The sequence below is a fragment of the Momordica charantia genome (assembly GCF_013281855.1).
Source record: "Momordica charantia cultivar OHB3-1 chromosome 4 unlocalized genomic scaffold, Mcharantia_2.0 BLBB01000004.1, whole genome shotgun sequence".
NCBI lineage: Eukaryota > Viridiplantae > Streptophyta > Magnoliopsida > Cucurbitales > Cucurbitaceae > Momordica > Momordica charantia.
The window spans coordinates 18989767-19012917 of NW_028275162.1; the positions used below are offsets into that span (position 1 = coordinate 18989767).

General features: G+C 35.7%; 2 protein-coding genes across 2 annotated transcripts; one reads left to right on the plus strand and one right to left on the minus strand.

Annotated features, from left to right (window-relative positions):
• The first annotated feature begins 15381 nt into the window (after positions 1-15381).
• LOC111007508 (Major facilitator superfamily protein) lies at positions 15382-19637 on the plus strand. The gene is made up of 4 exons (XM_022279894.2): positions 15382-15581; positions 15676-15893; positions 16245-16804; positions 18708-19637. Exons 1-4 carry the CDS (start codon positions 15506-15508, stop codon positions 19570-19572), a joined length of 1719 nt encoding a protein of 572 aa, XP_022135586.1. The 5' UTR covers positions 15382-15505; the 3' UTR covers positions 19573-19637.
• Positions 19638-20298: 661 nt separating this feature from the next.
• Positions 20299-21549, minus strand: LOC111007943 (putative glucan endo-1,3-beta-glucosidase BG5). Its single transcript, XM_022280495.2, has one exon. The coding sequence runs from the start codon at positions 21528-21530 to the stop codon at positions 20523-20525; it is 1008 nt and encodes a 335-aa protein (XP_022136187.1). The 5' UTR covers positions 21531-21549; the 3' UTR covers positions 20299-20522.
• Between the last annotated feature and the right edge of the window lie 1602 nt (positions 21550-23151).

Below are 23151 nucleotides of genomic sequence, written 5' to 3' on the forward strand. Positions count from 1 at the left end.
ATAACAAGGGCTTTATTAAACAAGTCTTTTAACGACATCTAAAGGACTTCTAAATCTCCCGTTCTTAAAACTCCTTTAGTTATGAATCTCACTTCTAACTTTAAGCCACATCTCCTGAGCATAAGATTTCAAGTCTAAAATCAATCAATCTACGGCCAATAGATTAAAAACATTAAGCATAGAGAAACATGAATAGAAGATTCATAAACATTCAATCAAGATAACTAAATAATTAATCCATAAAATTCAATGGCTACATCAATCCTTGAGACAAAGGAACTTAGATACACTACATATTCAATATAAAACAATAAAGTCTCCAAGAAAGTTCCATAACCAACTACAAAAATAAAAGGAAAAGAAATAAACTAAATCTTTGTGTTGATTGATCGTTCCCGACTCAATCTCTACAATCTCGAGCCTTGAAAATCCCTTCTCTAAGCTCCTTAATGCTCATTTTCTCTCTATTTTCAAGTTATCTAATGTCTCTCTCCCAAAAGTGTGTCAAAATTTCCCAAGAGACGGCTGTAAAACATAATTTTATTAAGAAAAAGTCGCGATAGTACCACGACACCATGGTGCTGCAAAGGGAAAAAATCGGGTTGAGTTCGGAGCACTGTGATGTTGTAGGGCAGCTCTGCAACACTATGGCCAGAGCCTAGGCGCTGCCATCTCGAGTCATTCTCACTTTCTTATATTTCGGTTGCAGGTGTCCTGGTGCATTTCGGGTGTCCTGATGCTATTCTCTTGGATATTTGGAGTCTGATAAGTGTTGTAATGTCTTCTTTACTAGCTTGGGCTGTGATTTTCCTCTCAATTTGATTCATTTATGTCTCGTTTTCTCTTGATTATTCATTCCTACAAAATATATCTTATGTGTGTAAATCTGTCATAAATAAACGTAAATTAACAAATAATTCCAATATAAATCTCATGAAATATAGCTCATGTAGTCCGCTATCACTATTACTGAAAGTACTCCAACCACTATCAATGCACATAGCTTTATAGGTTCTGCCCACTCAAAGTTTTCCAACTCATATTCATTATCAATGCAAATAATTTTATAGGTTCCTGCCTCGCTGATATGGAAAAATTTTGCTCATGTGTGGTTGTAATTGAGTCATTAACTGACTAAGTTGTATTTCTAAATGGCTTAGTGCAGCCCAACTTTCTTCCAATGTGGCCTCTATCCTACCCAATCCTTCTTATTCTTCTACATAAAAATTTTTAATTCTACATTCCCAAGTGTATTATCGCAACAGATCTTCAAGGGAAGAATTTTTTCTCAATTTGATTTGGATAATTTTGGCTCCAAATACTTTCATTATTACCATACAAAGATTTTTTTTTTATCATCCATACAAAGAATTTTCATAATTCATATATTCAAAATGGTAATAATTAAATACTTTATTTTCCAGAAAACAATCATAATTGACATAAAAATTCACATGGTCATAAAATGGGTAATTGAATGATGGTGGTGGACCTTGGGTGGTTAAAGACTCCTCACAAGAGACCACTCATAATTATAAAACGGAAAACAACTAGGAAAACAACCAGGACCTTGGGTGGTTCACGAATTCACATAGAAGCATAGACCACTCATCCAAACAACCAGGAAAACAATAAAAAAAAAACTAAAAAAAAAACTAAAAGAAAAAAATCAAGATAAAGAAAATATATACAAAAGAAAAAAAAAACTCTCTGAACTAAAACCAAGGAAGTTGATGTAGTAGCTAGCTGTTAGTTTTCTCTTAAGAATTAGTTTGTTGTATTCTATTTTAAATCAGTTTGGTAGTTACCACACGGTAACTTGTAGTTACTTTATAAGTTGTTATCCAGCAGCTTTGTTGGCCTCCTAATAAGATAAACATTCATAATTCTCCAAGAAACTCTATTGCAAGTTTACATCAATTGGTATCAGAGCACCCAAACTTTTTAGGCACTCGTATGGCAGGGAAGAGAATGAACGATCCTTCTCTTGTCAACAAAGAAATGGAACAACATTTCATTCTCTCATCACGATCATCAACCGCACGCTTGTTATCGGTTGAAGGAGAAGTGAAAACTATCCAAAAGGATGTATGTGAGATTAAACACATTCTGGAAACCATCAATGAAAAACTTGAGACGTTGAGTGTGCAACAAACTCCGGTGAGAACTTCTCCTCATCCCCAAACAAGAATGAATCAAGAAGTTGGAGTTGAGGACCGAAGAAACACCTATCTGGAAGATAGGCAAGCAGCCCTACCAAGAAGGCTGCAAGAAGTTCATCTAGGCAAAGAAACTTTCAAGAACCACAGCAAATGCGCCAAAGTCAATCGGAATCCATTATTCCAGCAGCGACATGACCAAATGTTTGACTCCTCAAGTGATGAAGAGGAACAACCGTCGGAATTCGAAGGTGAAAGGTTTGGTAGGTATCCTAACTGAGCTAGACAACAAAAAAACAGTGAGTATAAGATGAAAATTGACCTTCCTAGTTTTCATGGCAAAATGGATATAGAGAGATTTTTGGATTGGATAAAAAATGTAGAAAGTTTGTTTAGTTATATGGGAACTCCAGGACACAAAAAAGTTAGATTAATGGCTTTTAAACTAAAATGGGGGAGCCTCTGCTTGGTGTGATCAATTAGAAATCAATAGGCAAAGATATGGCAAACAACCTATTCGGAGTTGGGAAAGAATGAAGAAACTTATGAGGGAATGTTTTCTTCTGGTTAATTTTGAACAAATCTTGTACAACCAATATCAAAATTGTAAACAAGGTTCAAGGTCTATAGCAGATTATACGAAAGAATTTCATCGATTAGGAGCAAGAACCAATTTGGTGGAAAGTCAACATTACTTAGTTGTAAGATACATTGGCGGCTTGCACGCTAACATTAAAGAACAGATAGCCTTGCAACCAATAGGATACTTAAATGAAGCTATTTCCACGGCAACCACTATCGAAGAACAGATTGGTAATTGTTTCAAGAAGCAATATTCAAGAAGAACCACGTGGGAACAAGGAGGAACATCCAAAAAGATGGCTGCTTCCGGAGACAATCTCTCTTCTCCTCTCCAAACGTCAAGCGCAATGAAAGGTAAACAATCTGAACTTGATCTTGATAAAGGTAAATCAACTGATAATGTGGCAGGAAAGAAGAATAGCAACAGATACAACCGCCCAACATTAGGTAAGTGTTTCCGTTGTGGGCAAACCAGCCACTTATCTAATGAATGTCTTCAAAGGAAAGTCATTACATTGGTAGAAGAAGAAAATGGTCAAGAAGACAGTGTTAATGATCTTGAAGAAGAGATCGAGTATACCGAACCAAACGACGGGGAACTAGTTTCTTGTGTTCTTGAGAGAGTTATTCTAACACCTAAATCAGAATTACCCCACCAACGTCATGCTCTTTTCAAGACAAGATGCACGATCAATGGTAAGATTTGCAACATCATAGTCGATAGTGGAAGTACAGAAAACATTATGGCAAGTAAGTTGATCATGGCTTTGCATTTACCCTTATCTCCTCACCCTGCACCATATAAGGTGTCTTGGATCAATAAGGGAGGTGAAACCCAAGTTACGCATACATGCACTGTGACCCTTTCTATTGGAGCTACCTATAAAGATCAAATAGTGTGTGATGTATTAGACATGGATGTTTGCCATGTTTTACTAGGACGTCCATAGCAATACAATACTCAAGCCTTACATAAGGGACGGGATAATACGTACGAATTCATTTGGTTGAGGAAAAAGGTGGTGCTACTTCCATTGAACCCATCTAAAACCCTCCCACGGAAAGACAGTGACAAAGGGAAAAGCAGCTTATTTAACATCTCTTCTGCCAAAAATTGTATTGCTAATCAGTCTGTCCTTGGTTTTATTATCAAGGATTTTGGCTATGATGAGGGCATAAATAATATTCACCTAGTAGTACAATAGTTATTAAATGAATTCAGCATTATTGTAGACATGCTGAATGGGCTACCACCCCTTCGGAATATACAGCATAACATTGACCTTCTTCCGGGAGCTACTTTACCTAACTTACCCCATTATCGTATGAGCCCATCTGAGTATAAGATATTACATGATCAAATTCAGGAATTACTCGATAAGGGGCATATACAACCGAGCCTGAGTCCTTGCGCTGTGCCCGCCCTCCTTACACCAAAAAAGGATGGCACATGGCGCATGTGTGTGGACAGTAGAGCAATCAATAAAATAACCATAAAGTATAGATTCCTCATTCCTCGAATCAACGACCTATTAGATCAATTGGGAAGAGCTACAATCTTTTCTAAAGTCGATCTAAAGAGTGGTTACCCCCAAATTAGAATTCGACCGGGCGATGAATGGAAGACGGAGTTTAAGACAAATGAAGGCTTATTTGAGTGGCTAGTTATGCCATTCGGACTCTCTAACGCACCAAGCACCTTCATGCGGCTTATGTACCAGGTTTTGCTTCCTTTCATCAATAAATTCGTTGTTGTTTATTTTGATGATATCCTCATTTATAGCCAAAGCATGACTGACCATATTCAACACCTTAGGTTGGTCTTCTCTACTTGGCATCCAATAAACTAGTCATAAATATGACGAAATGCTTATTTGTAACCACTGAAATTTCTTTCTTAGGATTTATTATTGGCTATAACAAAATCAGCATGAACCGTGTAAAAATTAAAGCAATAACAGAATGGGCTAAACCAAAAACAGTAAAGGATGTCCAATGTTTTCTAGGGATTGCATCTTTCTATAAAAAATTTATTCGAAACTTTAGTTCAATTGTCTCTCCTCTAATCAATTGCCTAAAGAAAGGACATTTCTCATGGGGACAGCCACAAATTGAAAGTTTCCACCTTATACGAGTAAAATAAGCCTTAAGCCTAGTTTTAGCACTACCAAATTTTGATCTTCCCTTTGAAGTAGCTGTAGACGCTTCTGGAATAGGAATAGGAATCATCCTTTCACAAAATAGTCATCCTATTGAATACTTTAGTGAGAAACTTAGCCCCTTTAGACAAAAGTGGAGCACATATGAACAAGAACTCTATGCTTTAGTCTGCTCTTTAAAACAATGGGAACACTATCTTTTAAGCAACGAGTTTATCTTATTTACTGATCATTTCTCTTTAAAGTTTTTACACACTCAGAAAACTATAAGTCGCATGCATGCGCGATGGCCATCTTTTCTACAGTGGTTTGAGTTTGTCATCAAACATCAAGCGGTAGCACTAATAAAGTCGCTGATGCTTGAAGCCGAAAAAGCAACCTTTTGACACTTCTTGAAGGTGAAATTGTGGCCTTTTAATATCTCTTAGACAGGTTTGGAGGAGACATAGTTTCCAAGATATTTGGTATAAATGCTGCAATCATATTGCAGTAGATGATTTCCATATAGTAGAAGAGTATCTTTTTAAAGGGAATACACTATGTATTCCTCGTACATCCATTGAGGAGGCCATTTTACATGATGTCCACACGGGTGGCCTTGCGGGTCACTTAGGCAGAGACAAAACTTTTGATATAGTTACTGCTCGGTTCTTTTGGCCACAAATCTGCAAAGATGTCACAAACTATATTTCCAAATGTTTTACATGTCAGACTTATAAAGGTACCATACAAAACACAGGACTCTACACACCTTTACCTATCCCAGAGAACATATGGGAGGATCTTTCAATGGACTTTGTCCTTTGCCTGCCTAGAACACAATAGGGGTTTGATTCCTTGATGGTGGTTGTAGACAGATTTAGTCAAATAGCACACTTTCTAGCATGTAAAAAGACATCTGATGTGGTGGCTATTGCTACTCTATTTTTTAGAGAAATTATATGTCTTCATGGAATTACCAAGTCAATAGTTTATGATCGCGATGTTAAGTTTTTAAGTCACTTTTGGCATATCCTATGGAAAAAATTTGATACATCATTAAAATTTAGCACCATTAGCCATCTACAAACGGATGGTCAGACAGAGGTTATAAACCGGTCGTTGGGCGACCTTATTAGATGTATCAGTGGCGAGTTTGGTGACCATCCTAAGGAATAGAACATATCTTTGGCTCAAGCAGAGTTCACCTACAACCACAGGAAGATTATAACTATAGGGAAGTCCCCATTTGAGGTATTTTACACTAAGCTCCCTCGATTAACTTTAGATCTAACTAATCTACCTTCCTCTGTTAATCTCAGTCTTGAAGCAGAGGAAATGGCCAACAGAATTCAAGAGCTCCATCAGGAAGTTCATGATCACATAGCCAAGTCAAATGAGAAATACAAAGCTACAGCTGACAAAGGACGTCGTTCGAAAGAATTTCAAGTGGGAGATTTGGTCATGATTCATTTGAGAAAAAGCAGATTCCCTACAGGGACATACTCTAAGCTAAAGAAAAAGAAGCTAGCCCCCTTTCCAATACTTGAACGTTATAGATCCAATTCTTACAAGCTACAACTTCCAGCAACGTATAACATAAGCCCTGTCTTCAACATTGCTGATTTGTATAATTATCACCCTTCGGATGACTTTACAATATCTACCTAACTCGAGGACAAGTTATATTTTAGGGTAGGGAAAATTGATGTAGCAGCTAGCTGTTAGTTTTCTGTTAAGAATTAGTTTGTTGTATTCTATTTTAAATCAGTTTGGTAGTTACCATAGGGTAACTTGTAGTTACTTTATGAGTTGTTGTCCAGCAGTTTCTATAAATAGGTGGTGGCCTCCCTAATAAGATGAACATTCATAATTCTCCAAGAAACTCTATTTGCATGTTTACATCAGAAGTTCTCCATGATATCAAGTAAAATTTAATAATTCACAATCCTCAGCAACAATGCCAAGCTTGTAACAGAAATTACTTACCATAACTGTACGGGGTCAAGTTTTAATGTAGATGGTAAATGAATACCGATATCCTCTGAATTGAATTTCTAGCTAGGCTTACTTGAGTACCACAAATACAATCGTTCAATTTTATTTAGAGCATCAAATTCAAATGAGAGAATAGAATTAAAGAAATAATCATGCAAGAACCAAGAAAAAAAATAAATGGGAATAAAGTCCTAAGGAATTGATTTCACCTATTGAATCTATGAATTGAGTACTTAATCACTACGAATTCTCTCTCTATAAATAGCGATATCGGAAAGAAATGAATATAGTAATAGATGGAGATAAGAAAGAATAAAAAAGATATGTTTTCTTTTTGTTGTTGTAATTGGATTCTTTCCATTTTTTTTCGTTGATAAAAATGGGACTTACTAAATAAGAGATTATTTCGTTTCTGATAGTCATTTATTTAATGGGTGGATAGGCGCATACTCTTGATCGGAATCGTGGGGAGTACTGCCTAATCATTTCTACAAACTTAAAGCCCCAATTCGAAGAATGAATGAACTACTAATTCTATAGACCAAGAACTCTCAAATCTCAGCTACCTCTCCCAAGCGCAAACTAATTAATACTACTTACTAATTAAAAAACCAATATCTCTATCTATTTTCAATAACAAGTAAGGATTTTAATGAATAAGACTTTTAACGACCTCTAAAAGAATTCTAAATTTCCCGATATTAAAACTGCTTTAGTTATATATATCCCAATCCTAACTCTAAACCACATTTTGAGCATAAAGTTTTAAATCTAATCAATCAATGACCAGTAGATTAAAAGTATTAAGTATAAAGAAACATAAATAGAATATTCAAACTCGTTCAATCAAGAAAATAAAGTAATCAATCCATAAATTTAATGGCTACATTATCAATCCCCAAGATAAAGTAACTTAGCTACTCATATTCAATGTAAAACAACAAAATCCCAAAGAACGTTACATAATAAAGCTAGAAAAATCAAGGGAAAGGAGAAAGCTAATGTTCTTGTGTTAATTGATCGTTCTAGAGTCAATCTCAACGATATCAAGCGTTGAAAATCCATTCTTATGCTCCTTGATGTTCTTTTTCCTGTTTGGGACCCTTCTCCAGAAGTACAATGGTGGGTCCATTTAGAACTGGTAATCTCGAAAGACTATCAAAGAACCTTGTTCAGCAGGTGGGCTACAAGTATTCATTCACAAGTTTGACGCAAATTGTACATCCCAACGATCTCAATTACTTGTACCAACAAACTAGGGCATGATAGCATACCCCGTGAGCTACATTTCATGAGATTTGTATTTGAATCATTTATTAGTTTTAATTTTTTATGATAGATTTACACACATAAAATATATTTTGCAGGAATTAATAATCGAGATGAAGCGGGACATAAATGGATAAAATTGAGAAAAAATCATAGCCCGAGTGAGTAAAGAAGACACTACAACATTTATTGTAGTCCAAATACTCGAAAGAACATCACTAAGATGCCTGAAATTGCGTTATGACACCTGCAGCACAAAACAAAACAAGATGCAAATTTGCATCCAATAGGGCAGCACACAATGCTACGGTGCTCCAAAGTTTTTTGTCCGCCTGATTCTTGTGAAGCACCATGGGCTCACTAATGACACCATGATTCTATCATGACGTTTTCTTTATAAATTTTAGGCTTTACAGATGCAAGGAGGATTTTTTAAACACCTTTAGGGAGAGAGATACGAGATAAGTCAAAAGTAGAGGGAAAAGGAGTATAAAGAAGTGTAGAGAAGGAATTTTTAAGGCTCAAAATCATGGAGATTGGCTCGGGGATGCTCAATTGACACGATGAATTTAGTTTATTTCTTTTCCCTTAATTTTTGTAGTTTTGTTATGGAACTTTCTTTGGGATTTTATTGTTTTACCATTGGATATGAGTAGCTAAGTTCATTTGTCTGATGGATAGATGCAGCTATTAAACTTTATGTATTATTTAGTTCTCTTGATTAAATGCATTGAATGTTCTATTTATGTTTCTCTATGTTTAATGTCTTTAAACTACTGGTCATACATTAATTGATTGTAGACTTAAATCTTACGCTCAGGAAAGGTAGTTTAGAGTTAGAACAAGAATGCATAATTAAAGAGATTTTAAGGTCTGGAGATTTAAAAGTTCTTTAAATCATGTCGTTAAAGACTTATTCGTTACAACCTTTACTTGTTATTGAATCTACATAGGGATATTGGTTTCTTAATTAGTAAGGAGAATTAGCATGAGCTCGCAGGTAGAGGCAGTTGCGATTTGAGAGTTCTTGGCCTATAGAATTTATAGTTCATTATTAGATCTTAAGTAATTAAGTAATCAGTTCATAGATTCAATACGTGAAACAATTCCCTAAGAACTTTCTTTCTATTAATCTTATCTTTGTTCTTGCATGTTCATTTGCTTTAATTATATTTTCTCATTCGAATTTGATTCTCTAAATAAATTTGAGCAATAGTATTTGTGGTACTTGAGTGAGCTAGAAACTCTATCTAGATTGACGGTGTCGGTACACTACAACAAATTTGCCTTTTCATGACGGTCATTGCCCGTCATTAAATAATAACCATGTCGGTCACTGACCGACATCTATACGAGTGTCCTTGTTTCCCTTTCATGTCGGACAGTTTTAAGGTCGGGCATTGCCTGTCATGTATATTCTCTTTCCATCCGGACATGGCCGTCATGAAAGGACTATTTTAAGGTCGGGCAGCGCCCGTCATGTATAGCGTTTTTCATGACGGACATGCCCGTCATGAAATGATAACCATGACGGGTGACAACCGACATTGTATGTGCGTCATTGTTTGTACGCTATCGTCTGTTCGTCATGGAATGACTATATTTCGTGACAGGCATTGACCGTCATTATTTTGTGAATCAATTAATTAAAAAAATATTTGGTTGCCCAGACGTGGCTAACCAACTATATATATTTCCTTCAAACCTATGATAATATCTCAATATGCAACTAAAACGTTTAACACATTCATCCATTATAAAACAATATCTATTATAAAACTTAACTCAAAAACTAACCTTAGACTCAAAACACAAATAATCAAAAGTACAAATTTCAACATAACCTCTCCACTTTTAGAATAACTCAAGACTAGTCAATCTCTCCCTTCCAACCTATTCTATAAAAGCTTAACAAAAACACAAACAATCAAAAGTAAGTACAAATTTCATCATGACCTCTCCAATTTAGAATATAACTCAAAACTAACCAACCAATATATCTCCTTCCAACCTATTCTCAAAAAATAATTCTCAATATTATTGAAACTCAAAAACTAATAGGCAAGTAAAACTAACCTTAAACTCAAAAAATAAATAATCAAAAGTACAAATTTCAACATAACCTCTCCACTTTTAGAATAACTCAAAACTAGCATGGTTATAAACAAAACAAACACTTCTATATTAACACCCTTCCATACAAGAAGAAATGGGACCGCCCGTCCCTCTAACAAAACTACATTCAGCATAAGAATCCAGACTTCTATATATTATAAACAAAACAATCCAACACTTCTGTATAAACTTCCATATTTAAAGATTAATGGGTCAACCACCCATATATTCCTAAAAAAAATTACACTCAGCGACAATTCAACAGTTCATATAAACATCCATATACATTTAACATCTTTCTATACAAAAAAAAAAAAACGAATAAGACCACCATTCCTCCACAAATGTGCATTCAACAACCATCCAACACTAATATAAACAAAAAAAATATTTTCATTCTACTAATACTACTACAGAAATAGCAACAATTCAACAATAATATAAACACAAAGTATTTCCATTATACTAATACAACTACAAAAAGTAACCCGACCCAAATACTTACATCAAATGAACAAAATGAGTGAATCCATAAGTAGGCCTACACAAATCTTCCTACAAAAGTTGCTCATTCTATTCGAACCTCGTCAATTTCTTCTTGTCGATATGCATTTTTTCTGTTAAACTACAAAAAAAGAAAGATAATCCTAATATAAGAATAAATACAATATGTAAACACATAAAGATAGATAATAATATGTACAAGTTCATTTATTGGAGTAATAGAGTTCTGCACCTTTCCTCGTATATATTTTTGCACATAGTATCGGCACTCTATAGACCCCTCTTGACGAGGACACACTACATCTAGAAGATTTGAAAAATAAAATAATTATGAGTTACTAAAAAGATTTCAATGAAAATTTGATGAAGTTTAACAACATCAGAAAATGATTGCATAAACAATTTGCAACCTAACAACAATAACCCAAACAGAAATATTGGCACCTAAAAAGTTTGACAACAACAATCCTAGTGTCATCAGTATTCCAATCAGATAAGTAGGCAAACTTACTCAATAAGTTAAAATAACTCAATGAAAGTTGGCACTTTCATAATACCAACAAGTCAAAACATTATGGAATCTCTAAATCTACGACCTATTTTCTTAACCAGATATCTCATCCTCCTTTAATAAAAATATAAAAAATAAAGAGAGAAGATATCTCATCTCCAACTTCTACGTTCAATAGCTAGCTATATAGCACAAGGCTAAGTAGAAGGTCGTTGGAAATTTAAGCAAGAATTTTGTCCCGAGGGGAAGTCTACTTCTAGCAACCCACCTTTTTCTTCTATAACGCCTAGGCGCTCTAGCTCATTCTTAGAAGTGCATATTTTCCATTTATTAGAATACCAAGAGTTACTCTATTCCAACTTTCTCATTCTTATAGAATCAAGGCCAAAACTAGAAACAATAAATATCCAGATAATATGCTTTTTAAAATCTCATCTCAGGAATGCACTCACTCAAGTCCAATTTTAAATATAACTTAATTTTCTTTCAAAAATACCAAATACACCAACTCATGCAAGAATTATGGTTCCATAACCAAACATCCATTCACATAACAATAAGTTATTATAAACAAAAAGACCAACAAAGTATTGCCGCAAAAGAAACTAGAGATACATAAAGAGTACAATCAGAAACAACCAAATGCCATAGAATTCTCTCAAAACAAAAGCAACCCAGGTGAGCAGATACTCAAATCATTCAACAGAAAACCAAACCATGAGGAAGAAACATCACAGAAATTCAAACAAAACCATAAATACGAGGAGTACAATTAGTCCAATTTGTCCAATACCGAGAAGGGGAAAATCAGAGGGGAGGATATAAATTCGAATAACTCAGAAGACAAAAGCAATATAAAAGGACGAAAGCCGTCCAAAAATGAAATGGGGGAAGGAGAATATGCACTACCGAGTGTGAGTTATGTAAACATCAAGAATAAGAAAAGTTCCAGTTGAGAAGAAAATTATATGTACTAACTTCCTTTATCGTGGCTATTAAAGAAATAATGCGAGTACCACACTAATAGTAATTGAAACGAACACTCTAACTTACCATTGTGGAGTCCATGGCGGAGTTCAAACAGCAAAAACACCATTCTATTGTGAAGTTCACCGTTCAACTAAGTTTCGTGTATCCCAATGATCACAATCAAGTTACTCTAGTATGCAATAGTCAATCAACAAAATTAGCAAGTTAACAAACATTTATCCTCAAGAAATAGGAGAGTGGGTACTTGATATTTAGGGCTTTCAACAGGTGGTTCATAGCCTGAGAAGAACAATAAGGGACTTTCCTTCTAGGATCCTCAAAGCATCGAGATCCCTCTCTTGCACAAATTTACGAAAGAATAAAAGTTCGTTTAGATTATAAATCGTCCAGAAAACAAACAAGAAAAGAAAATCGCAATCGTAGATGAGATCGAGCATAGATATAGTAGAAAGTCATATTAAAGCAGGGGAAATCGAATGGAAAATGAGCTTCCCGTCTTCTCGTCCTTTTTTTCAGCAGATGATCTAAAAATAAAAACAGAGAAAACAGAGAAAAGAAGATCGAGAGGAAGGAGAAAAATATGGAAAAATATAGGGAGCAAACTGAATGTCGCTCGGAGAGATGAAGGTGTTGCGCTTGAAGAGATGAACGTCGCCATCGATCGAAGAGATGGAGGTCACGTCGGAGTTCTCTGTTGCTCCCACTAATGTCCGTGCACCCTTCCACGAAGACTATGGAGCTGGGAGGCAGATATTTTTTGGGTGAAAACTAGAGTTAGGTTTAAAAATTGGGTAATCTTTAATGTCGGGCTTGGCCCGTCATTAAAATTTTTATTTTTATTTTTATTTTATTTTAACGCCCTTTTTAACTGGTCCGTCCTTGTTTCCTCCAAGTGTTTTTGTCCGTCATCATTTCCTCCGTATTTTTTTTTTGTCCGACATTAAAACTCTGATTTGTTGTAGTGGTATTTAGTTACCATATATATTAAAACTTGATCCATACACTTGATGATATGCAAGAACCCAGATGTATAGACCAAACAAGCGTCTAGCCACTTGAATCTAATGGTATAGATGGTTTAACTTGAAAGGAAGAGTTAAAGAATTACCTTTGGAGCCAAATACCATGAGTAGACAAAATACACGCTATACTCGAGATCGAAACACTCCACAAGTTTGGTGACCAACCAAAAGCTTGAATGCTTCTCAGCAACACATCCTAAGTTCTATACACAAAAGAATACGTCAAAGGCCATTTGCGCAAAGGCAAAGGGTGGAGAAAAACCTCTCTTAATTATCCTCAACAAGCTTCAAAGAGGCTTCTTTATAGGCTAAGATTTTGGCCTTTACAAGAATTTTGTAAAATAATAATTAAGCTAAAATCAAAAGAAAATAAAAATGCAAAGATTATTCTTAAATTCGAAAAATACTACTTACATAAAATGCTAAAGAAATAATTCTTTTAACCAAAATACAAATTGAATCGAAAGAAAATAAATCTAAGTGTTGGAATTGCAAGGTGTGCAAACAAAGTTCCACATTGGTCAGGGAAGAGAGTGATCCATTGTATATAGATGAGGATAACTCATTGGTATGAGACCTTTTGGATGAAACCAAAAGGAAAGTTGTGAAGGTTATGCCCGAAACAGACAATATCATACTATTTTGGAGATACTTGTGGTACCATTGTACTCAACACTAAGACAAAATATTGTCTTCTAATTCAAATAAGAAAACAACTTTCCTTAATTTGACGAAGAGTGAGCGGCAAACGAAAGGGGCGACAGTAGGGGCATGCAGTACGGGTGCTCATACGAGCAAGTGAAGCTTGCAGTGTGGTGCGTGGCAAGGGCACCCAAGCCAACGTGCGGCAAAGGGCGCCCAAGGTTGGGATGCTGGCGCGCGCAAGCGGAGTGCCTCCATGTGAGGTTATCGCATGAGGGCTGGACGCACTGGACAGTCCTTTTTGCCTGTGATTGGCATGTGATCTCTCGACATGACTTCTTTCTTGGTCCTCCTTCATGTTCCTCCTTCTTCTTACCTCGTGTTGGATCTTCTTGACTTTTCAAAATAGTCAAAGTGAGACTTTTCCCGACTTTTTTCATAAAACGTCAGGAAAAGTGACATTTTTCATAAAACATCTGAAAAAGTTGACTTTTCTTCATGTTTTTTTTTTTACGTTGGGAGAAAAAACGTCGAACAAAGCCAACTTTGTTTAAATTCATATTCAACGAATGAAATTAGAACTTTTAAGATGAAGTGAAGATATGTAAAGTAAACTAACTTTTTTTATAATACAATAAGTGGGGTGGGAAGATTCGAACTTTTGAGCTCTTTATCGGAAACAAGTGTCAATTACAGTTGAACTAAGCTAATTTAGCAAAATAAAATAAACTATTAAAGAATCATATGCAATGTAATTGTATAAGTTTTGCTCGTAAATAAAGATTTTATCACAACGGAAATTAATATTTTGACCATTACCATTTTTTGAGTTCAATAACTACGAGTGAGATCAAATATTTGAAAGGGTAATATGTATCTTTATCGCCTCGTTATCAAAAATAATTTGACATTACCTAAATTAACCTTTCAATCTTTTAAATAAAGGCAACAGTGAAATTTTTTTTTTTTAATTAGAACCAAAGAATTATAAGGAAAATAAAGATGGAATTTGTTTTCCCCTTTTAAGTTTGCTTAAGGATAATATTTTCCCAACGTTGAACGACCCACATTTTTCCTCGAGGAATCTTTTTGTCTCCGCCGCAAGTTCCCTGTCTCCGGCAGCCCCATTCTCCGGCCACCGCCGCTTCTTTCCCTTTATTTAACTATCCCACACCTTTTTTCTCTCTCTCTCCAATAATTCTGAAACATAAGTAGGCAGCTTAACTTTTACTGGTTTGATTTCCATTTTTTCTTAAGGTTATAATCCTCTCATAACAATGTTTAATTTCAATCAATCATAATAAGCCATTTAACGATCATCATCTACCATTTATTAAACGAATCCAATCCCTACAAAATACTAAAGAAAAATTCCCATATTATATGTGGCCATAAATTTCACACAATACTTCCAATTTTGTCTTATCTCTTGGTGAAACTTATAAACAGTGTTAATCTTGTGATGTTTATCAGCTGCCTATAAACAATCCAAAAAAACAAAAAATCAGCTGCCTATAAACACCGAGAGCTTGCACAAGCCATTCAGCAGCAGCAAGAACCTTGAGGAACCCAACAATGGAGGAGGAGCAAACTAAAAATAAGCATGCCGGAAGAAAGAAGGGTGGCCTTATCACTATGCCCTTCATCTTCGGTACTATTCTTCTAATTTTTCTAGATCTGTTTTCTTTTTCTTTTTTTTTGGTGGGGTTTTGATTTTGCTTTTGGTTCATGGTTGAAAATTAAAGCGAATGAGATCTGCGAGAAGATTGCTGTGGTTGGGTTTAATACCAATATGATTAGCTACTTGACGAAGCAGCTCCATATGCCCTTAACCCAAGCAGCCAACACCATCACCAACTTCAGCGGAACCGCCAGCTTGACGCCGCTCATCGGAGCCTTCATCGCCGACTCCTATGCCGGCCGCTTTTGGACCATCACTGTCGCCTCCATTCTTTACCAGATAGTAAGTAATCGGTTTAGTAACATTTTTGTTTCTTATTTCCAGTTCAATCTTGATTGTGTTTCTTCGTTTCAAATTCATTAAATCCTAAACTTATTTTAGGTTGAGTTGACATAAAAATGAATAAACTATCACTCAAATAAAAAATTTAACATAATGCATATATAGATGTCTCAACATTATCTTCACTTTGACAGAAGATGAATAACTATCCTCGACCCAAAAACTTAAGAGGGTAGATTGAGTAAATTTAGTTTATTTATATGATTCTCAACCGTGTTAACGGAAACTTTTGAGTTGCATGATAGTTTATTTATCAAAAACTTCTTAATAAAGTGTGGTTATGTACGGTAGGGTATGACAATCCTGACGACATCGGCAGTGGTGCCGACCCTGAGGCCGCCACCGTGCAACGGCGGAGAAGTGTGCTCGCAGGCGGACGGCGGGCAGCTGGGAATCCTATACATATCGCTTCTGTTGACGGCGCTCGGGTCGGGCGGGATCCGGCCGTGCGTGGTTTCGTTCGGGGCGGACCAGTTCGAGGAGTCGGATCCGAAGCGGGGGATGAAGACGTACAAGTATTTCAATTGGTACTATTTTGCGATGGGGGCGTCGATGCTGGTGGCGGTGACGGTGCTGGTGTACGTGCAGGATAACATCGGCTGGGGCTGGGGCTTCGGGATTCCCACCATCGCCATGTTCCTCTCCATCGTCACCTTCATTGTCGGGTACCCGATTTATAGGCACTTGGATCCGTCGGGTAGCCCGTTTACCCGTTTGTTGCAGGTCGGGGTTGCCGCCTACCGGAAGAGGAAACTCGACCCGGTTTCTGATTACAAGATGCTGTATCAGAATCATGAGATTGATGACCCAATTTCAAGAGATGGGAAGCTCCTTCATACCAAACATATGAAGTAATTCTCTCTCCTCTTTCTCTCTCTAACTCTTTTTTTTTTTGCTCTAATTAATAATTGTCTTTAGAACTCAGATAGATATTTTTTTTGAATTCGCTAAAAGTTTTGATAGGTAGGAGAGAAAAAAATAGAAAAATAAATATTTTTCTTGCATTTTAAGAATGAAAAATTGTTATTTTGTGGTGGCCAACCAGAAAGTACAAATAAATCATTCTAACATTCAAGTTACATAATTTGTCCTTTCAAACGTAACTTAATAGATGAAGTATTGACTATCAAGTTCGATAGTTGGATTATTGAACCAAAAAGTAATTACTATCTAAAAAGAGAGAAAATAAATAGAATATTCTAGCTATAAAATATACCAAACTTTCAACCAAACACTTGGAACATAAGTATATTAGTCAGTTAAAACATTTTAATCTCCATCTTCATTGAGCTTAAAAATAATTAGAATCCTAATCACCTCTATGAATTAATTTCCTATTTGTTTTCTTAACAATCAAATGCAGTAGGGTGCCAATATGACCTTAGCTCAACTGTAATTGACATATATCTCCAATCAATATATTGTTAGTTCAATCTCCCACCCCTACATGTTGTATTTAAAAAAAATAAAAAATAAAAAAAGTGGTAGGATGCCAACTAGAACATAGATCAACTGTTTAAGGTACCTACGTCTAAACTAGAATATCATGAGTTCGAATTCCTACTCACGCATATTGTACTAAAAAAAGTGATATGGTCGGTTCATGAGATCAAAGTGTGTACAAATTGGTTTGAGCGTTCGCGTTAATATCAAAAAAAAAATTAAAAATACACCATCATTGTTGTGTTTATATTTAATTTGAGATCCCAATCTAGTAGATGGAATAAAAAGGAAATTATTTAGAATGTGGACACAAGTTTGAAAGAAAACTAGATGGCATTTGTTTGTCATTGAGCAGCGAGGGGTGTGGAGATGAGTGAGTCTGATCAACTTTGCCCTCTTTTTGACCAACAACACATAAGACTTTTTGGATTCTCTTTTTTGTGTTCTTGCTAAACAACAAAACCACCTCTGTTTCACATACAATATTTATCCCAACTTCCCCCCCTTTTTAATTCTTAAATTATATCCTCCATATTTCCTTTTTTTTCTTTTTTACTTATCTAATCTTTTTCTCTTGCTTTTTACTGTTCACAAACTTAATTTTCTGTTTTCTTTTTATATTCGACAGGAAAAATTACTTTTATTGCTGAGTCGTCTCTATCATTGCCTTTTTTTCTTCTTTTCTACTACTGGATTTTTTCTTTTTTCTTTTCCAATATATATTTCATCATAGTTGTTTTATTAGGATCAAACTGCACAAATCACTCCAAAAGTGGGGTGGTTGTTCCACCCTAAAAATTAAACTCTCACAGATTCATAAACAAAAAATTAGACTCCGAAACTGTCAATAATAAAAATTAAACCTTAAACTTTTGTAAGGGAGAAAATTGCACAATTAGTAAAAATTAAATCCTCACTTTAAAACAAAAATGGAGTAAATAAACTCAACTTTCAACTTTCTTTTAAGTCTGTTTACCTTTTACTTTTGAAAGTTTAGGGTTCGAATTTATTTATTTCATTTATGATAGTTGTTACAATTACACCCTTAAACTTTCAATAATTAAAATTAAACCCTAAAACTTTCTTGCACCCGTAAACTTTCAATTCGTAAAAATTAAACCCTCGCTGTGAAAGATAAATAGAGTAAATAGATCCAACCTTTCTCTTTTAAGTTTGAGGGTGTAATTTTTACTTTTGAAAGTTTAGATATCTATTTTACTAGTGATTATGTGATATTCTACCCTCATCGGGTCCTTTTTAGCTAGGCTTGAGAATCCATAGCTTGATTATAAGTTCTATTTAATCACGCAGATTTCTAGACAAGGCGGCAATAGTAACAGAAGAAGACGAGCTGAAAACGGGCCGAAAGCCCAATCTATGGAAGCTGAACACAGTCCACCGAGTGGAGGAGCTGAAGTCCGTAATCCGAATGGGCCCAATATGGGCCTCAGGAATAATCCTAATCACGGCCTATTCCCAACAGAACACATTCTCCCTCCAACAAGCCTCAACAATGAACCGCCACGTCACCGAATCCTTCCAAATCCCGGCCGGCTCAATGACCGTTTTCACCCTCCTCACAATGCTCGTCACCGTCGCCCTATACGACCGCGTTTTTGTCCCCATCGCCCGCCGCTTCACCGGCCTCGACCGCGGCATCACCTTCCTCCGCCGCATGGGCATCGGCCTCGTCATCTCCGTATTCGCCACCCTCATCGCCGGCTTCGTCGAGAAGAAGCGGAAACACGCCGCCGCCGGTGACCCCATTTCAGTCTTCTGGCTGGTGCCGCAGTACAGCCTCCACGGCATGGCGGAGGCGTTCATGTCCATCGGCCACCTCGAGTTCTTCTACGACCAGTCGCCGGAGAGCATGAGGAGCACCGCCATGGCGCTCTTCTGGACCTCCATCTCCGCCGGCAACTACTTGAGCACGCTCCTCGTTACGCTCGTGCATAAGTTCACGGCCGGCCCTGGGGGATCCAACTGGCTAAGGAATGATAATCTGAATTTGGGGAAGCTCGAGAATTTCTACTGGTTGATTACTCTGCTGCAGGTTTTTAATCTTGTTTATTATGTGTTTTGTGCCAAAGTTTACACTTTTAAGCCGTTGGAGCTTCAGGGGAAGGTTGTAGATAGCTCTAAGGTGGATGAAGTTCAACTTGTCAACCATGTTTAGATCACCTGAAAAATGTTAGGAGGATCGAATTCACCGCATCTTCAATGAAGATATATATCAATTAACTTGTGTCTTATCGAATAGTTTAAATAAATCAATGAAAAAAATCAATCACATTACATGAAAATTTATACTGATATGTGTAGGCAAGTACTATTAATGCATGAAAATGGTTTCTTTTTTCTTTTTTGGTTAGGAATACATTTAAGAAATAACCAAAAACATTAACTTTTTCATAATCTTTGCCATTGCATCATGGAACAAGACAATTTTGACAAAGCCACCTCTTAAAAAGATTTAAACTTGTTCCTCCATGAGATGATTTTCTTCTAAATAATTATGTTACAAATTTTATAACAATATAATAACTCTGGCAATATCCATTATCTTACACTAGGGATGTCCACTTTATGTTTGAAGCCTCGTCTTCACGGGAACCCATTTAAATGGACGAAAAATCTCTGTTTAGATTCTCCGTAATTTGGAGGATAGGGAAAAAATTTTGCCCGCCACCAAAAGGAGGACGAGTACAAGAATTCATCTATATTATATATATACATATTAAATATTAACATCTATGTATACCTATAATAAAAAAAATCATGTATTCCTCTCTAACCACCCACCCAATATATATACTAAGGAGAACTAGACTTTGTAAATATCTTTAGAAATTAAGTAATTAAATAAAAATTTCCTAAGGGAAAGAATTTTTATTGAAAAAAATTTTTAAAGTAAAAAATAAATAAATAAACAGTAGAGATCTCTACGGTGAACTCAATCCCAACAAATTTACCTAGGGGAATCATCACCCCGATCTCCACGAAATTTCAAGGAGAATTTCTTGGGATGGAGAATTAAATGGGGGCAAGGATCAGGACGAGGACGTTCCTCGTCCCCACTCGCACTTTGAACATCCCTACATATGACTAGTTTACATGCATTTGAGCTTAAAATAAAGGATAAAGAGGTGTAGAGTCGACATTGAATATTCCATAACACTGCGATTCTCCTTCCGGCATTTTATTCTCATTGAACATACTTTTAATGAATCCTCTAATCAAAACATTTGGCCTCTTCGGCGTCCCTCTGCCGGAGCTAATATGACTCTTAAAATTTTTGTTGTACGCCGACGCATACTGCGGGGTTGCAATGTTACCGTTTCCACACGTCGGCCACCCAGTTTCTCCCACCGCCACATCCACATCCCCGACCCCTAACTTATCCATCGCTGCATAAAACGGATCCACCATTGCATCAAACAAGTTGTCATAACTCAACCCACCGTCGTGAACTACTGGGGTTTTCGCACCAAATGTTGCATAATTCAAACTTATAGCCCTGTTACTATACGCATATTTTGTATACGGGCACACACTAACCATCAGCGGCGACCCTTCTCGCAACAAGAATCGTAGGATCTCTCTGATGTTGTCGCTAGCATTTGGATCGAACGCGCCGCTGGACGGAGGGTCTTTAACGGCCAACGCGGCGTTATACCCAACCAGTGTTGTGAGTTTCACTTGTCCAAGGTAGCGGGCATTGAGGAGATTTTGAAGGGATTTCATGACTGGCAATATGCAGTCGTCGAGTCCCGGGATAGCTTTGTTGCCAACGATGATGTAATTGATGACAAAATCGCCGATGTAGGGTTCCACATAGGTATTGAACCACTCCACCACCGCGGATTCATTAGCTTTCATGTTAATTAACATGTCGTTGGGCACGCCAAAGGATATGTCAATTCCCGCGCCGCAAAATGCATCAAAGACCTCAAGGTTTGGTTCGTCCAGTCGAATCCGCCGGATGTTGTATTTTACGCAAAGTTGCACAACCTTCCACGGCGGTGGCACGTTGTCCCCGAAGAGACCGTAGTAGACGCCGAGAAGAACGTCGTTTGCTCTAACGGCGGACATGGAAGCCATGAAGAAGACAATGATATGTGCAAGCTTTGCCATTTTTCTGAAATTAATTGAAACCCACTTCTAATTAAGTCGCAGTTAATTACGAGAGAACAGATTATAAAGTCACAATTTTTGTCTTGTTTGGGCAAATTAAACCTGGAAAGATAACTAATTGTTGTTTTGTTGTTGCATGTATAGTAAATTTTGCCACTAAATTTGTGGTGGCTTCTTTTTCTTGGATGTTCATTGTCGTCAATATCTCTGTTTCCGATCCCCCGATTTTCTCTCCTTAACGTCCTCGAAGAACAACGTTAAACATCTGTCTCAAACAAAATTAATAGATCAGAACTATGGCTTGTGTTTGTCGATTGTTTTAATCTTCTTTTGACCTAATTTGAGGAACAAACAATTTTAGATATTTGCCTAATTTACATGGTGATGCATGTATAATGTCCTTGTTTTAGTTAAAATATACTTATTTTTAATTTGATTTATAAAGTTTGTTCATTACATTTTAACAACTATGGAATTCTTCAATCTAATAATTTCCGTACCTTTATCAACTTAAAAGTGCATTTAAAGTTTTATTAATTCCAAACTTAAAAATTTTAAAATTCTAATTTCTACCCATTACAGTTTATTTATTAAAAATTTTAAATTGTATTTTAGACTAATTTTTATATTACTAAAAAAATAGATGTTATAAAATTTCATAATGGATTAGTAACATTATACTTTGAGTCTATACTTAGAAATTTGGAATAAATAATTAAACTATTTGTGAAAGCGAGCTTATCTTAGCGGTAAAGATTGTGAATTCGATCACACCCCATATTGTACTAAAAAACAGAATTTAAACTGTTTACATAAATTTTAATAAAAATAATTTTACTTTCCCACAAATTTGTTATTAAATTTGTAACACTAAAATAACCTGTTCTAGGAATAAAATGAAGCATAAAGCTAAAAGATAAGTAAATCGAAAATAATTAAAGAATGAAGTTACTATGAATTTTTTTATTACAACATGTAGGGTGGAGATTCAAATTCTCAACTTTGTAGTTGGATACATGTGCCTTAACCCATCGACTCTGATTGACATCTGATCTAAATTAATTGAACTCAATTCATTTAAATTCAAGAGTGGGAAGGTTTATATAGAAAAGAAAAACCCTATGAAAAGAGATGCTCAACTTCTTTTCAGTTATAATCAGTACAATCAGTAACTGAAATAACAAATTAACGATTTATCTTCATAGAAATCCACCTAATACCTCCTATATTTAGAGCTTCAATCCAGCGGCCAATGGCGATCAGAAATCTTGTTGGGGCTTCATACTAATTTACAAATAAGTCATTCGTAAATATGCTTGAATATTACAATTGTTCGGCTAGTTTTTAGACTAGATTTTGTCGGTAATTTTTCTGAATTTACTTTGGTAATTTTTTCAAGATGATGACTTGATCGATTTTTTTTTATAGTATCTATATTCATATTTCAAATTAAATCTAAAAAATATTAATACGAACGATAATAATTCTATCATATAAAAGAAGTTGAAACATGACAATTTTATATTTTAGTCCAAACTTTTACTAACTATTACATTTAAAATAATGTCGTCAAATAGTAAAATTCATAGTATATAAGATGTAAAGTTAATAAAAATTTACC

Bases quoted from the DNA above. Each gene is read 5' to 3' on its own strand.
- LOC111007508 (XM_022279894.2), top strand. From the start codon at position 15,506: ATGGAGGAGGAGCAAACTAAAAATAAGCATGCCGGAAGAAAGAAGGGT. The intron at 15,894-16,244 runs GTAAGTAATCGG...TATGTACGGTAG, and splicing joins CCTCCATTCTTTACCAGATA to GGTATGACAATCCTGACGAC. The intron at 16,805-18,707 runs GTAATTCTCTCT...TTAATCACGCAG, and splicing joins CTTCATACCAAACATATGAA to ATTTCTAGACAAGGCGGCAA.
- LOC111007943 (XM_022280495.2), bottom strand. From the start codon at position 21,530: ATGGCAAAGCTTGCACATATCATTGTCTTCTTCATGGCTTCCATGTCC.